Source organism: Rhinopithecus roxellana, chromosome 17 (genome assembly GCF_007565055.1).
Source record: "Rhinopithecus roxellana isolate Shanxi Qingling chromosome 17, ASM756505v1, whole genome shotgun sequence".
NCBI classification, from domain to species: Eukaryota; Metazoa; Chordata; class Mammalia; order Primates; family Cercopithecidae; genus Rhinopithecus; species Rhinopithecus roxellana.
Window position 1 is genome coordinate 70,002,948 of NC_044565.1, and position 18,297 is coordinate 70,021,244.

The 18,297-nt window shown below is 37.2% G+C and overlaps 1 protein-coding gene across 4 annotated transcripts in view; it reads left to right on the forward strand.

Annotated features, from left to right (window-relative positions):
• The window catches only part of BABAM2 (BRISC and BRCA1 A complex member 2), a 451,290-nt gene that overhangs the window by 147,494 nt on the left and 285,499 nt on the right, over positions 1-18,297 (forward strand). For all 4 annotated transcript variants that reach the window (XM_030920637.1, XM_030920638.1, XM_010371190.2 and 1 more), the window contains one exon: positions 16,372-16,446. In XM_030920637.1, coding sequence (XP_030776497.1) covers positions 16,372-16,446 — 75 coding nt within the window. The remainder of the gene's footprint in view (positions 1-16,371; positions 16,447-18,297) is intronic.

Here is an 18,297-nt window from a genome sequence, read left to right on the forward strand (position 1 = left end):
GAAAGGGCATCCCTGTCTTGCGCCAGTTTTCAAAGGGAATACTTCCAGTTTTTGCCCATTCAGTATGAATTGGCTGTGGGTTTGTCATAAATAGCTCTTATTATTTTGAGATACATTCCATCAATACCGAATATATTGAGAGTTTTTAGCATGAAGGGCTGTTGAATTTTGTCAAAGACCTTTTCTGCATCTATTGAGATAATCGTGTGGTTTTTGTCTTTGGTTCCATTTATATGCTGGATTATGTTTATTGATTTGCATATGTTGAACCAGCCTTGCATCCCAGGGAGGAAGCCCACTTGATCATGGTGGATAAGCTTTTTGATGTGCGGCTGGATTTGGTTTGCCAGTATTTTATTGAGGATGTTTGCATTGATGTTCATCAGGGTTATTGGTCTAAAATTCTCTTTTTTTGTTGTGTCTCTGCCAGGCTTTGGTATCAGGATGATGTTGGCCTCATAAAATGAGTTAAGGAGGATTCCCTCTTTTTCTATTGATTGGAATAGTTTCAGAAGGAATGGTACCAGCTCCTCCTTGTACCTCTGTAGAATTTGGCTGTGAATCCGTCTGGTCCTGGACTTGTTTTGGTTTGTAGGCTATTAATTATTGCCTCAATTTCAGAGCCTGTTATTGGTCTATTCAGGGATTCAGCTTCTTCCTGGTTTAGTCTTGGGAGAGTGTATGTGTCCAGGAATTTATCCATTTCTTCTAGGTTTTCCAGTTTATTTGCATAGAGGTGTTTATAGTATTCTCCGATGGTAGTTTGTATTTCTGTGGGATTGGTGGTGATATCCCCTTTATCATTTTTTATTGTGTCTATTTGATTCTTCTCTCTTTTATTCTTTATTAGTCTTGCTAGCGGTCTGTCAATTTTGTTGATCTTTTCAAAAAACCACCTCCTGGATTCATTGATTTTTTTTGAAGGGTTTTTTTTGTGTCTCTATCTCCTTCAGTTCTGCTCTGATCTTAGTTATTTCTTGCCTTCTGCTAGCTTTTGAATGTGTTTGCTCTTTCTTTTCTAGTTCTTTTAATTGTGATGTTAGGGTATCAGTTTTAGATCTTTCGTGCTTTCTCTTGTGGGCATTTGGTGTTATAAATTTCCCTCTATAAACTGCTTTAAATGTGTCCCAGAGATTCTGGTATGTTGTATCTTTGTTCTCATTGGTTTCAAAGAACATCTTTATTTCTGCCTTCATTTCGTTATGTACCCAGTAGTCATTCAGGAGCAGGTTGTTCAGTTTCCATGTAGTTGAGTGGTTTTGAGTGAGTTTCTTAATCTTGAGTTCTAGTTTGATTGCACTGTGGTCTAAGAGACAGTTTGTTATAATTTCTGTTCTTTTATATTTGCTGAGGAGTGCTTTACTTCCAACTATGTGGTCAATTTTGGAATAAGTGTGATGTGGTGCTGTGAAGAATGTGTATTCTGTTGATTTGGGGTGGAGAGTTCTATAGATGTCTATTAGGTCTGCTTGGTGCAGAGCTGAGTTCAATTCCTGGATATCCTTGTTAACTTTCTGTCTCGTTGATCTGTCTGCTGTTGACAGTGGGATGTTAAAGTCTCCCATTATTATTGTATGGGAATCTAAGTCTCTTTGTAAGTCTCTAAGGACTTGCTTTATGAATCTGGGTGCTCCTGTATTGGGTGCATATATGTTTAGGATAGTTGGCTCTTCTTGTTGAATTGATCCCTTTACCATTATGTAATGGCCTTCTTTGTCTCTTTTGATCTTTGTTGGTTTAAAGTCTGTTTTATTAGAGACTTGGATTGCAACCCCTGCCTTTTTTTGTTTTCCATTTGCTTGGTAGATCTTTCTCCATCCCTTTATTTTGAGCTTATGTGTGTCTCTGCACGTGAGATGGGTCTCCTGAATACAGCATACTGATGGGTCTTGACTCTTTATCCAATTCCAATTTGCCAGTCTGTATCTTTTAATTGGGGCATTTAGCCCATTTACAGTTAAGATTAATATTGTTACGTGTGAATTTGATCCTGTCATTATGATATTAGCTGGTTATTTTGCTCGTTAGTTGATGCAGTTTCTTCCTAGAATTGGTGGTCTTTACATTTTGGCATGTTTTTGCAGTGGCTGGTATTGTTGTTCCTTTCCATGTTTAATGCTTCCTTCAGGAGCGCTTGTAGGGCAGGCCTGGTGGTGACAAAATCTCTCAGCATTTGTTTGTCTGTAAAGGATTTTATTTCTCCTTCACTTATGAAGCTTAGTTTGGCTGGATATGAAATTCTGGGTGGAAAATTCTTTTATTTAAGAGTGTTGAATATTGGCCCCCACTCTCTTCTGGCTTGTAGAGTTTCTGCCAAGAGATCTGCTGTTAGTCTGATGGGCTTCCCTTTGTGGGTAACCCGACCTTTCTCTCTGGCTGCCCTTAAGATTTTTTCCTTCATTTCAAGTTTGGTGAATCTGACATTTATGTGTCTTGGAGTTGCTCTTCTCAAGGAGTATCTTTGTGGCGTTCTCTGTATTTCCTGAATTTGAATGTTGGTCTGCCTTGCTAGGTTGGGGAAGTTCTCCTGGATAATACCCTGCAGAGTGTTTGTCAACTTGATCCCATTCTCCCTGCCACTATCAGGTACACCAATCAGACGTAGATTTGGTCTTTTCACATCGTCCCATATTTCTTGGAGTCTTTGTTCCTTTCTTTTTACTCTTTTTTCTCTAAACTTCTCACTTCATTTCATTCATTTGATCTTCAATCACTGATACCCTTTCTTCCAGTTGATTGAATCGGTTACTGAAGCATGTGCATTCATCACATAGTTTTCGTGCCATGGTTTTCAGCTCCATCAGGTCATTTAAGGACTTTTCTACATTGGTTATTCTAGTTAGCCATTCGTCTCATCTTTTTTCAAAGTTTTTAGCTTCTTTGCGATGGGTTCGAACTTCCTCCTTTAGCTTGGAGAAGTTTGATTGTCTGAAGCCTTCTTTTCTCAACTCATCAAAGTCATTCTCCATCCAGCTTTGTTCCCTTGCTGGCGCGGAGCTGTGTTCCTTTGGAGGGGGAGAGGTGCTCAGATTGAAAGGATTCTCTATTTAATAAATGGTGCTGGGAAGACTGGCTAGTCATATGTAGAAAGCTGACACTGGATCCCTTGCTTACACCTTATACAAAAATTAATTCAAGATGGATTAGAGACTTAAATGTTAGACCTATAACCATAAAAAACCCTAGAAGAAAACCTAGGCCATACCACTGAGGGTATGGCATGGGCAAGGACTTCATGTTTAAAACAGCAAAAGCAATGGCAACAAAAGCCGAAATTGACAAGTGGGATTTAATTAAACTAAAGAGCTTCTGCACAGCAAAAGAAACTACCATCAGAGTGAACAGGCAACCTACAGAATGGGAGAAAATTTTTGCAATCTACTCATCTGACAAAGGGCTAATATCCAGAACCTACAAAGAACTCACACAAATTTGCAAGAAAAAAACAAACAACCCCATCAAAAAGTGGGTAAAGGATATGAACAGACACTTCTCAAAAAAGATATTTTTGCAGCCAACAGACACATGAAAAAATGCTCATCATCACTGGCCATCAGAGAAATGCAAATCAAAACCACAATGAAATACCGTCTCACACCAGTTAGAATGGTGATCATTTAAAAGTCAGGAAACAACAGGTGCTGGAGAGGATGTGGAGAAATAGGAACGCTTTTAGACTGTTGGTGGGACTGTAAACTAGTTCAACCATTGTGGAAGACAGTGTGGTGATTCCTCAAGGATCTAGAACTAGAAATACCATATGACCCAACCATCCCATTACTGGGTATATACCCAAAGGATTATAAATCATGCTGCTATAAAGACACATGCACACATAGGTTTATTGCAGCACTATTCACAATAGCAAAGACTTGGAACCAACCCAGATGTCCATCAGTGACAGACTGGATTAAGAAAATGTGGCACATATACACCATGGAATACTATGCAGCTACAATAAAGGATGAGTTTGTTTCCTTTGTAGGGACATGGATGCAGCTGGAAACCATCATTCTCAGCAAACTGTCACAAGAACAGAAAACCAAACACTGCATGTTCTCACTCATAGATGGAAATTGAGCAATGAGAACACTTGGACACAAGAAGGGGAACATCACACACCGGGGCCTGTTGTAGGGTAGGGGTAGTGGGGAGGGATAGCATTAGGAGATATACCTCATGTAAATGATGAGATAATGGGTGCAGCACACCAACATGGCACCTGTATACATGTGTAATAAACCTGCACGTTGTGCACATGTACCCTAGAACTTAAAGTATAATAAAAAAGAAAAAAATAGAAGAAATTAAAAAAGAATATTTCGGTTAAAATTTAAAAACTGTGTATTTATTTTATATTTTGTAATCATTTTCATGTTGAAATAATTATAGATTTATAGGAAGTTGCAAAGTGGAGATCCTGAATATCCTTCACTCAGTTTTCTCCAGTGGTTGCATTTTCAGTACCTATAATAAAATACAGAAACCAGGAAATTGACATTGGTACAATGTATGCGTATAGTTCCGTGCCATTTCATCACACATGTAATTTCCTTTAATCACCATTGACATCAAGATGCAGATATTCCATTACCACAAAGATATCTACTGCTACCCGTTTGAGCTGAGCTATTTTTAAGATCATAATTCTAAAGTGGTGAATTCCCATAATGTAAGAACTACTATTAAATGCATGTATCCAGTTTTGATATAATATATCGAAACAAAGATACATCATACATTTTCTCAATGGGTAAATCCTAAGGTTTCATTTTTTATTGCCTCTATTATTATTATTATTATTAATTATCTCTATTTTATATTGCCTTGTTAACATTTTTGTCATGGATGTGTGTATCAGAAGAACCAGTGTGTCTTAGTCCGTTTTCTGTTGCTCATAACAGAATACCTGAAACTAGTAACTTATAAAGAAAAGGAATTTATTCCTTACAATTATGAAAGTTGAGAAGTCCTAGGTTGAGAGTCTATATCTGGTGAGAGCCTTCTTGGTGTTGGGGACTCTGTGCAGAGTCCTGAGATGGTGCAGGGCGTCACATGGCGTGAGGGCTAAGCATGCTAACATGCTCACTCAGGTCTCTCTCTCTTCTTGTAATGCCACTAGGTCCCCTCTTATGATAACCCATGGATCCATTAACCCATTAACCTATGAAAGGTCCCGCCTTTCAATACTGCCACATTGTGGGTTAAATTTCAACATGAGTTTTGGAGAGGACAAATATTCAAACAGTGTTTATTAACTGCAACAACGCACAATAAGCAAATTTGTGAATTTTATTTTGATTTGTTTTGATTCTCAGAACTTAAAGTTGACTTATCATACCTAACATTTTGATTAAAGTGTTATTTTTTTGAGATATGAAATGTAAGTTTTGAGTTATTCCAAAATCATATAGTTTATATATACAGATCATCAATGGGTTATCTGTGAGATAAAGCAGTTTTTTAAGCAACATATTTTTTCCTTAATAATGATTTATGCTTTTATAATGGGATGTGAAACAATTACCTTTTTTGCTTGTATCTGACCCAAATCCTAGTGAGATTTTAAGAATCTTTGGCTTATCCATTAAGCTCTGGCAACATTTAAAAATATTGCGGAGAAAAGAAAGGAGCCATTTTATGGTATCTCCTCACTTGAGTTAATGTCTTAAGCTTCCATCATGTCATCGTGCTGCGGTATTATGTGCAAAGGGAAAGTATCTGAGCAGTGTTTGAGTGTGAGCTCCTCTATGCAGAGGCCATTTGAAGATGTGTTGGAGAGGCAAAGTGATCTAGGGAGCAGGAGCTTTGGGTTTTCATTCTGCCACCAGTTCTTTTTGTGTGACTATAGGTTTTCCATGTGTCACTTTCCTGGAGATAACTACACTGTTGCCCGGACCGCAACACAAAGGTTAAATTAGATCTTGTGTGGGAAACAGAGTGTTGAGTAAATACGGAGTCAAGTAATACAAAGTATTATTATTAGCTTTTTTTTGGCATATCCTTGAAGTAAGTTATTATAATAGGTGCTCAATAAGTGCCAGTTCAATGATTGTTGTCATAGGATCTCTCAAAATGCTGTTAATCATAAAGTTACCATATGTGGACCAATAGAGGGTGTGACCTCCAAGGTGCAGATAAAGTGTAGAAAGCGAGGTAAAAGTGAAAATTAGAAAAGAGAGTGTTGCTTATCTTACCAGGAGCAGTTTTGATGGACTTCTGAGGATGGGAGAACAGATTTCAGAGTATTAGGGAAACAGGTGGAGAAGAGGAAGTAAAGGCAATAGGTTTAGACAGTTTCTGGAGGAAAAAGAAAAAAGACATTGGCTAAAAGAGGCTGTCCCATGGTCATTCCCATTAACCTCCTGACATTTATCAATCTGCTTGTGAGTCATCTTTCAGGTTTGTGGTATTTGGTAGCTTATGTAGGTCTTTAGGTATTTGTAGTAGGGAGTGTTTACCTTAATGTAGGGATTAATGTTAATGGAAAAATGTCTAGAACGATGCTGTCCAATACAGGAGCTTCTAGTCAAACATGCGACTGTTGAGCATTTGAAATGTGGCTAGTCGGAACTGAGATGTGTGCACATGTGAAATACACACCAGAGTTTGAAGAATTAGTACAAAAAAATCTCATTAATAATTTTTATGTTGATTGCATGTAGAAATGCTAATATTTTAGATATATTGGGATGTATTATTAACTTTTCACCTGTCTCTTTTTGCCTTTTAAAATGTGACTATTAGAAAATGTTAAATAATCTTAAATTATATATATGGCTCACATTTGTGCTTTGCATTATTTTTCTCTCAGACAACACTGGTCTAGCATGATAGGAGAGGAGGGTAAGAGTTGCTAAGAGAAAGATCAAAATATCTAGGGAGCCTGGAAGTGGATGGCCTTTCCCCTACTGGCGTGAGGATGTAGTAGGTGCTCTGGTCATGCCAGTCAGCCATATATAGCAGGGCATGCGGGGGCCTTTGCCCATAATCCCCCTTTAATTTTTGCTGCTTGGGAGTTATGTCCTGAATGCATTTGACTTGGAGATTAACATGTGGTGGCTCCTTTGAAAAGGGTGTAGTGTGGTGGTCAGATATGCCACAGTATTCTCCAAGGAATTGACCATATTTGTTTAGTTTAGTTTTTAACCACATGGAACTTTTAGGAGTTGGACATTCTTTAAAATAAATGAACCACGACAGTGGCTCCCTTTTTAATTGTTTTTGCAATGGAATTTGTTGTACTGAATTTTGACTTGTATGTCAACGGAAATACTTAAGATCTTGCTTACAATAGCTTATATCTCTGGATTTTAACCTTATTAATAAAAAGTAGTGTGTGAATATCTAAATTACTTTATACCTCAAGATATGAAAGGTGTAGATGATAACTTTTAAAATCATGCTGATATTCCAAAGGAACTCTGTTATTGTTTTTTAAATAGTAGAGGTATCAGTAGGAAATTCAAGTTTCTTTCAGCAGCAGGATGCATCGAGTGGAAAAGACCTTATTTTCAGGAAGCATACGAAACGCAAAGGAAATCCTTTCCATTTCCTTTGCCTATACTTTTCAGAACAGCATGTAAGGAAGGACTCTAATTGTGCCACCTTGCTCATCTTTGTGAGGCCACTCATTTGTTCTGAAATGATGGGTGCATTGCTCCATCTCTTTGGTGGCCATTTCGATGTATGGTGCACTCCTTGCACAGTGTTCTCGCCATGAAAGAAATGGACAAGTGTTGTCGAAGGACCAGCTGAGGCGGGTTTTAGTGCCTTTTTTATTTTTCGTGTACTAAAAGGCAAAAGACAAAAAGAATCCTACATTTCAAGTATTCTGTACAAAAAGTCTTCAGGTGTTTAAAAGATTGTTTTTGGAAATGTACAAATGATGCAATCTGTTTCCTTCTCAGAAAAGAGTTTCCTAGTTTTTCAATTATTTTCAAGAATTTATGGTACTGTTTTTACTTCAAAGAACTGTGGAAATGTGTTGATTAGATCAGGGAGGCTCACCTAAGCCAAACAGAATTCTTTCCTGGGAATTTGGAGTTAGTACTGAGGGAATGAGATCGGTTTCTGTATGAGTAATTGGTCTGTAACCTGTAAATCTGGGAACTTTTTTCTAATAACATCTGGTCAAAAGAATCAGAAGCTGGCAAATAGAAAGGAAAATGAAGTACAGAGACAGCAGAGACAAGAGACTAAGAGAAAATTCTGTGGGTATTAGAATCCTTGGAACTGAGGCCATGCTATGTTTTTATCCCTACGTTTCATGAGATCCCTCATATCCTTGCAATAAATTCTCTTTTATTTGTTCAAGTTGGTTTGAATTGGAGTTCTTCTGTCACTGGAAACTAAGTGTCCCGACTAAATTACTTCCAAAGTGTCCTGTGAATTATCTCTGTCAAAACACTTACCACATCGTACTGTTTTGTTTAATTGCCAGCCTAGTCAAAATAGACTTTAAGTTCCCTGAGGACATATAGACGGTTTTGTCTTAAATTCTCCATTTTCTAGCCTAGTACTTGGCACAGTATGTGCTCAGTAAATATTTGTTCAATGAATGAATGAATGAATAATGCCTGAATTGTGGACATTTCATTATATATGCTTTTAGTTTTATTTTTTTAATTTCTTAACATTTTTTTGAATGGATAGTGTATTCATATTGTTCAAAAATCAAAGTCTATGTAAAGTAATATCATGAAAAGTCTCCCTCCCATCTTTGTCCTTTGTCCACCCAAATCATACCACTTTCCTCCTATCCAGGTAAGCACTAATATAACTTTTTTCTAGTATAGATTTTCAGAGTTAGTTTGTACATATATAGGCAAATACTAATATATATTCCCCCTTTTTATGCAAATGGTAACATATGCACCGTTTTGGATCTTCATTTTGACTTAATATAGCTCAGAGATATTTTCTGTATAAACATATGTAGAACTCCCTTGTTCTTTTTTTACAATTGTATATTATTACATTGTATAATTGAATTATAATTTATTACATCTGAGCTCTATTATTGGATATTAAGTTTGCTTCTAATCTTTCACTGTTATGGACAATACTGTAATAAATAATATTGTATATATGTCACTTTGCATGTGTTCAGGTATGTCTGTAAGATAAATAATTAGAAGTGGAATTGCTGGATCAAAGATTGTGTATTCATAATTTTATTGTCAAAGTAACTTTTGTAAAGTTTATACAGGTTTATTAACCCAGCAGCAATATATGAAAGTGGTTGTTTCTCCATAGTATTGTCAACAGTATATTAAAATATTTGTAGATTTCTGTCAAGTTGCACTTTTTGTAATGGCCAAGTAGCTCCTGTTGACCTAACTCTTCACAACAGCTCAGAGCTCTGAGCAAAATATAAAGCCGTTTGCCTGAGAACACTAGAGAGTGATCAAAGCAGGCAGATACTGGATGGACATTGATAATTGGAAGAAAGGAAAGCAGAGCGTTGATATTATGGGATAGTATCAAAATGTTTAATATACAAGAAACGGGAGTCCTAGAAGGGGAAGAGAAAGGGAGAAGGCAGGAAAGCATTTGATGAAATAAAACATTTCCGTGGTGAAAGACAGAAATTTACAGATTCAAGAAGCTCAATAAACCCCAGCTGGGATAAATGCAAGGAGAAACTAAAAACATTATAGTAAAAATACTGATAACCAGACAAAAAGAGAAAATCTTAAGTGACCAGAGAAAAATTATGCTTTATATATAGTTCCCTCTCATTGCGCTTCTTCTTTAGACTTTTCCTGCCTAGTGTTACTTATTTTTCCATGTGGTCTTTTGACTTAGCTTTAAAAAAATTCCCTCCGAGTAATAAGCCCCCAACCCTAGATGGTTCATTTCCTCCTGGAATTTGCTCTCAGAGCACTGTGCCTTTTGATAGCATTTATCACAGGTTATAATTTATTTTATTTATTTTTTATTTTATATTCAGGGAGTACATGTACAGGTTTATTACAGGGTTATGTTGTGTGATGTTAAGGTTTTGGTTTCTGTTGATCCTGCCACCCAAATAGTGAACATAGTACTCAATAGGAAGTTTTTCAACTCTTGTCCTCTTTTTTCCTCCCTCCTTTTGGAATCCCCAGTGTCTGTTGTTCCCAGCGTTATGTCCGTGTGTACTCAGTGTTTAGCTTCCACTTAGAAGTGAGAACATGTGGTATGTGGTTTTCTGTTTCTGCATTAATTTCCTTAGAATAATGACCTCCAGCTACGTCCATATTGCTGCAGAGGACATGATTTTGTTCTTTCTTAATTTCTATGTTGTATTCTATGGTGTATATTACCACATTTTAAAAATCCAATTCACTATTGATGGGCACCTAGGTAGTTTCCATGTCTTTGCTATTGTGAACAGTGCTGTAATAAACATACAAGTGCAGGTGTCCTTTTGGTAGAGTGATTTATTTTCCTTTGGGTATGTACCCAGTAGTAGAATTGCTGGATCAAATGGTAGTTCTATTTTTAGTTCTTGAGAAATCTTCAAACTGCTTTCCACCTGCCTGAACTAACTTACATTCCCACTAACAGTGTTTAAATGTTCCCATTTCTCCACACAGGTTATAATTGATAGGAGTGATTATTTTGATTCATATCTGACTCACTCTGGCTTTCCTTTTCACATGTAGTGTATATTTATGCACGTGCTAAGGAACAATCTCCAGATTTAGGCTTACTGGTTTTCAGAGTCCATTTGAAGAATCAGCCTTACCAGTTTGTCACCCAGCTAAAGTTATAATCACTCGAGTGTTTCTTAGCTTTTAGCTGTCTAAGTGGTAAGAACAGTCAATTTCAGATAAACGCTGTTTGTTGATGAGGGAAGTGTCTGTAAGAAAGGAAGTAAAATTTTCCCTTACAGAGCAACCTGAACTTGGATTCCGTTCTGCACAAAATGTCTACCTGTCACTTCTAAAAGGAGAAGAAAACTGTCACAGCTGTGATTACCAGAAGAAAAGCTTAGACCTAATAAATTGCCAAAACTCAGTCTTGTTAGTTTAAGTTACTTGCCAATGTACTATAACTTGAAAAAAGGAAAGATGCACATATTTATTGCTAATGCTGGGGAAATTGCCATTAAGACAGTTGGCAGAAAGGCTGACATTTTAACAGTCATAGGTTAGATAATTTTCTACATCTATCCAAGAGAAGATTTTGACCAAGGACTCACAAAAAAAAAAAAAAAAAAAAAAAAAATTATTCTGTTCACTTGGCGGCATCTAAATGTCTCATTTTCAGCTTACAGGAAAGATTGCTGTGAAAGCAATCTTTGACATTACAACTGAGTGACCATAAATTGCTTGAATAACTGTTGGAAATTCAAATATAAAACCACATGAAAAGTCATTATCTGAGGTCGAACAAGGATTTTTCACTTGTTTTGCTCTTCATTTACAGGTTATAACTTAATTTTACATTAAGATTGTTTTAAAATTATCGTGTACTCAGTTTCACAGAAGATGATTGGCTTATAGGTCATAAGGAAAATCAGTGCCAGAATGGAAAACTGAATTCTTGAGTCTTAGTGTTCAACATTTCCACTGCTGTCAGAAACAAGTGCTGAGTTTTCTTTGTTCTTCCAATGGCAACATAAGGAATGTATGATAGGCTTGAAAATTGGCAATCATAAAGTGCTTTTTATGGTTTCCCAAATTCCCTTCATAGTATTATTTCTTTTATTATGAATTTAGTTGTGTAAACCAGCCTGTTGCTGATAAACAAAAATTTATATTAGTCCTGGGACCAACATTTCTTTCAGTATGACATTAGTTGTGTAAATCAGCCTGTTGCCAATAAACACAAATTTATATTAATTCTAGGATCAACATTTTGAGAAGGAATAAAGTAGGGATCATCTGAGAGTTTTTAAAAGAATGTTGGTCTAAAATAGCTGGTAGAATAAAAATATATTGTACAAACTAAAATAGGGCAAAAGAGCTAAAATGAAGTGCATGGACCAAAATAACTAGCAGTTCAAATGAGTCCAAGTGCTAAACATGCAATTATCTTTCCTATTACCGTATATGTACAAGAGTTATTTTAACTTTTAAAATCCTCCATTTCACTTTTGTTGTTGTTTATATATGTATGTATATGTAAAAAAACAGGCATATATATACACCCACCTCTGAGTTTAAAAGTTTTAAAGTTCCATTTTAATTTACAGGTTACAGGTTAATATTTTTAGGTAGTGTAATGGCTATTTATTTATTAGTAGGTGGTTTGCTTTATAAACTGAAAATGAAGAAATGACTTGAGTTTGGTTTATCATCATCCCTTCAACTCCCTTCCCAAAACTCTTTGAATCTCATGGTACTTTTTAAAAGCTTGCCTCAACATCCCCAGGAATGACTTCACAGTTGTTCCACATAGATATAGTATCCATTTTCTCATGCACTAATTTTATGAATGATTGTTGCACGTCCTCCAGGGGTTTAGAAATTGCTCATACCATGGAAGAGAGAGTTTCTGGGTGACTTTGATCCGTGTTAGTGCTTATTTGCTCCTGTAACCCTGACCTTCTTGCCATCCCCTGAACATAGAGACACACTCCTGCATCAACCCTTTTTATACTTGTTCTCTTTGCCTGGGGTGTTTTTCCTTCAGTTCCACATGGTTTGTTTCTTACCCTCTTTCCATCTTTGCTCAATTGTTACCTTGTCAAATTATTCTGTAAAGGAGCTAAATCCTGACCATTTGATAGTTTTGAGCAAATGAGGATTAGAATCCAAGTGATGTGTTGAAAGAATCACTCTGACTGTTGTCATGAGAATAAACTGCAGGTGAACAAGGGCTGACACAGTTAGGGGCAATTGCAGTTGTCCAGGCTTAGAGATAAAGGTAGTTCAGATCAGGTGGTTATAGAGGGGTGAAAAGTGGTTGGACTCAGGATATATTTTGAAGGGAGAGTCCAAAAGTCAGTATTTTGAAAGGAGACTCATATATTTTGAAGGGAGAGTTAACAAGATTTGCCACCTCTTTGAATGTGAGGTGAGAGGGAAAGATAGGAGTCAAAAATGATTCTAGGTTTTTGGCCTGAGTAACTGAAAGAATGGAATTGCCATTTACCGAAATGAGGAATAAATATCAAGAGAAGAGCACACAATCAGGAATTGAATTTTGTTTGTAGGAGTTGGATAAATGAAATTTGAATTTAAAAAAGAGTCTGAGATGGAGATATACAAGTTGGGAATGATCAGCATATACTTTATTTAAAGTCATGAGCCTGGATGAGATCATCTGGGCATGTAAATAAAGAAAGGGGGTCTTAGAGTTAAGCCCAGGCATACCCCAGTCTCCAATATTCAAGGGTTGAGGAGACCAGAGGGAGGGCCAGTGAAGTAGAGAAACTGGGATTCTGGAAACCAAGTAAAGAATGTTCCAGGAAAGGAGTGATCAGCTGTGTCAAAATGCTGCTGATAGAACACTAAGATGAAGACTGAGAAATGATCATTGAATTTGGCAATGGAGAGGTCATTGGTGACCTTGAGGAACTGTTTTGGTGGAGTGGTGGTGAGGAAAGGCTGACTGATGAGGACTTAAGAGAAAATAATAAAAGAGGAAATGTAGACCTCAAATATAGATTAATTTTTTACAGGGAATTATTTTTTAAAGTAAAACAGAGAAATGAAATGGGAGCTGAAGAAGGATATGAAGTGAATGGAGACATTTAAAAAATGATGTTTACATGCTGATGAAAGTGATTGAGTAAAGAAGGGAAAATTAATTATATAGGAGAAAGAGAATGTGGACAGTTTTTGGGAGCATGATTTTTTTTTTCTTTTTTTAGACGGAGTCTTGCTCTGTCTCTCAGGCTGGAGTGCAGTGGTGCGATCTCGGCTTACTGCAACCCCCGCCTCCCCTGGGTTCAAGTGATTCTTCTGCCTTAGCCTCCCCAGTAGCTGGGATTGCGGGCACATGCCACCATGCCTGGCTAATTTTTGTATTTTTAGTAGAGAGGGGGTTTACCATATTGGTCAGGCTGGTCTCAAACTCCTGACCTTGTGATCCACCTGCCTTGGCCTCACAAAGTGCTGGTATTACAGGCGTGAGCCGCTGCGTCCAGCCCAGAGCATGTATTCTTTCATGAGTGGTCCTTCTTCTGTAGCACTGTACACAGCGCTAAGGGAAGACTTTTCTGTCTTTCTTTCTACACCCCCAAACTCTCATTGGGCTAGGCGTCCGTCTTAGAAGTTCCCATTTAACTCTATGCTGTTATTGTTGCCTCTACACTTACCCCTTTCAAAGTATGACCCCTTGTACTTAAAAACAGACCTTTTTAGGTTTAGCTATGTCTTGTTCCAAAGAACCACACTTACCAGAGTATGTTAGTTTTAGAGTCATCTAGGAGCTTAACATAATACCAAAACCACACCTTTTGGTAATCTTGTACTATAACAGAAGGCAAGAATTATAATAGGATCTCACAAACCTTCTCCCACCCACCATGATGAGCTATTTTTAGATCCTTAGTGGCTCTTAAGTATTCTCCCAAGTGTTGAGTTGTGAGTAGCCTGCACATAATGGCATTCAATACTGAGAATAGCTACTCGGCTCAGAGCATCCATCCTGTTTCTCACCATTGGCGTTCCTGGTGACACAGTGGCTTCTGTCACTCTCTTTGGCTTGCCTCAGCTTTGATTCTGTCCATTCAATTCTCATTCCCACCTTGTCTGTCACAGGGTTAAGCTTATGGTAATGAAGAAATGCTCTGTCCTTAGCCAGAGGTTGGTGTAAGTTAAAAGATGTTGTGAGCGGTCAAACAAACAACATTTAGGCAGATATTAGTTATTATTATTATCTTCAGAGCTCAAGGTTTATATTGCTGTCTGTATTTTTAAGGTTTTAGATCAGAGTTTTAAAATTAGGGCCATAACCTTTTTTGTTTTTTGAGATGGAGTTCCGCTCTTGTTGCCCAGGCTGGAGTGCAGTGGTGCAATATCGGCTCACTGCAAACTCTGCCTCCCAGGTTCAAGTGATACTCCTGCCTCAGCCTCTCGAGTAGCTGGGACTACAGGCAAGTGCCACCACACCTGACTAATTATTATATTCTTTAGTGAAGATGGGGTTTTACCATGTTGGCCAGGCTGGTCTTGATGTCCTAACCTCAGGTGATCTGCCTGCCTTGGCCTCCCAAAGTGCTGGGATTACAGGCATGAGCCACCATGCCCAGGCAAGGGCCAGAACCTTGAAGCCACTTGCTAGGGTGTTTGTAGAAATTGTCTAAAGTGCTATGCATGTGTGCCTAGGTGCAGTCATCCACCCACTCATAAAAATATTTGTAAACGCTTGCTATGTTTTAAGATGTGTTTGCGGGAGTTTGTGCTGCTCATTTTTTAAAGAGCGGGAACTCTTTGGTAGTTACAATATGAAAAGATGGACATCCACTCTGAGTACTTCTGGATCATTTATGGAGTTCTTTTTTCAAATATGTCTAAGTAAAACACACCATGTCAAAATACCAGGCTGAGCTGCACACTTGCGGTGAGACAGGATGGAAGACCGAGGATTCCACCAGGTCAGGACACATCTTGGTTGCCTTTGCAGAGGTTCTGTAGCACCACTAGATTTCTGCATGACCTAGTTGGAAAACTCCTCCTCTAGACTATGACAAAGGTAAAAAAAAAAATGTGATTCCCTAGGCTTTCCTATCATAAAAATTGAGAGGCAAACGTTTTTCTTTTAAATGAGTTTTCTGTTTTAGCAAATAAAAGTCATTATTTATAGCTTAGTTAAATGTTTTAAATTGCCAAACCTCTGTACCTCTTTCCTATAGAGATTAGTTCATGGAGGGAGTTAGGAAAAAACATCAGTTAATGATAATGATATAGTGGACTCTCAGGAGATGGGAAACTTATTTTGAATACCCACTGCTAGGTAGAAGTTTGACCTTTGCAGGTACTTCCAGACATACTACAAAAAGGGTGGTAGTGTATGCCATCAGCTTTGTGGTTTATAAATATTAGTGATATGCTCTGAATACTTTAATAAAAACAAACGAATCAAAGGGATAGGTCTGTCTGTATTGTTTGGGATAAAAATAATAATCATACATTCATATATTATTTTCATACTTTTAAGAAACAAAAAGTCAATACTGCTACGTTATAATTTTATTGTACATTTAAAATGCAGATTTTAAAAATTCAAATTGTGCTTTTTAGTAACTAATAATTTAAGAACTCTTTTTGATCCTCCCCTACTTTTCCAACCTTCTTTTCTTGCCTAATGTTAGGAAAACCAAATTGAAGATGCCTGCATTTTGAACAGGTTGAACTTGTGGCCTTGGCTATAATTGTCACTTCATAATCTATTTTTGATTTTAATCTTATTATTATAACTTTCTTTTTACAGACTGGTGAATTTTCAGCTCGTTTCCTTTTGAAGTTGCCAGTGGATTTCAGCAATATCCCCACATACCTTCTCAAGGTAAAAATATATGATTATCAGTATGAGAATATAAGTGAGCTTTTTAAGTAATTATTTAACTCAATATTTGTGTGACTGGTTTGTCAGCATTTTGTTCAGATGATGAATTCTACTAAAAATGTTTCTTACATGAAGTTCCATTGAGCTGTTTTGTTACCTAAAAGCTAAAATAGTAACTGTAAAAGTCATTTAGAAGTGAGTTTTCCATATAAAATAAAATTATTATAGGTGAATTAAATTCTGGGAAAAATCACTTTTATTTAATACGTTGTTGGAATGAAAGACTCTCATATCAATGATCTAATATGCAATCTTAGTCACCACTCCATTCTACAAACACCCTGGCAAGTGCCTTCAAGGTTCTGGCCCTTGGCTGGGTGAGGTGGCTCACACCTGTAATCCCAGCTTTTTGGGAGGCCGAGGTGGGTGGATCACCAGAGGTCAGGAGTTTGTGACCAGCCTGGCCAACGTGGTGAAACCCCATCTCCACTAAAAAAATACAAAAATTAGCCAGACATGGTGACAGGCGCCTGTAATCCCAGCTACTCAGGAGGCTGAGGCAGGAGAATTGCTTGAACCTGGGTGGCAGAGGTTGCAGTGAGCCAAGATGGAGCCACTGCACTCCAGCCTGGGTGATAGAGTGAGACTCCATCTCAAAAAACAAAAAACAAACAAACAAAAAAGATTTGGCTGGCCTCCCTCTGCACCATATTTGAACCTGTGGTTCTTTAATTGCAATCTAGTATAAGAAAAATTTCTACCTTCCTAATTTGATGTTATTCAGAGAGTTAATGGTATTCATAACTGCCTAGAGAAAAGACAGAATCCTTGTACAAGTTTGCTTGCATGTTGTGCTAATCAATAAATAATAGTAGATATTAATTCTGATAATGGTTATAAGTATGATTTAGTAGAATATAAACTATAAACCATAGAAAAGGTTAGGGAATTTTTTTTTAATACATTCCATCTTTGTTTTTTTGGAGACATGGTCTTGCTCTGTCACCCAAACTGGAGTGCAGTGGTGTGACCATAGCTCCCCACAAGCTCAAGTGATCCTCCCACCTCAGCCTTCTGAGTAACTGGGACTGCAGGCATGTGCCACTGTGCCAAGCTAATTTTTTATTTTTTTGTAGAGAAGGGGTCTCAGTGGTCCCCCCACCTCAACCTCCCAAAATGTTGGGATTACAGGTGTGAGCCACTGTTCCTGGTCTATACAGTCCATCTAAAGAATAAAATTATTTTCTTTTCCTCTAAGTAAAACGTAAGAGTTTTGTACTTCATTAAACTTTCACTTTTAGTTTGCAGTTGACTAGTTCTGCATTCTGTTCCCAAGGATTGTAAAGTCCAAGTAAGAATGGAAATCATCAATTTCTATCAGTTTCTCTACAATCCTGTTGCGGAAAATATATATATATATTAGATTTGTGATAACCAAGCATAATTAATTTGATTTTGGCAATTACTGTGCTCTATTAGACTAGTAAGCAGTCTTCTAAGAAACCCTTGTAGTGTATACTCAGGACCTCCTCCATGTATTCCAGTTAAAACTCTCTTTCAGCTCATTTAGAGCCAAGTTCAACAGCACATGAAAGTACATGATTTATATAATCACCTTAATCCACAATTTACAGTTCCAGTGCTTTTGTTTTAATTTATTGTGCCTTATCAGTTTCAGCAGTCTTCCTGTTTATTTGAAATTGATGTTGCCTCAGCTCATATTCTTGAAGGGTCGAAAAAAAAAATGTTTATTGGCTCATAATCTCATATTTATCTCTTCAGCATCAAATTATCATATTTTTGTTTTAAGAATTCTGACTTTATATGCTGTTCTTATTTTCCTTGCCAGTC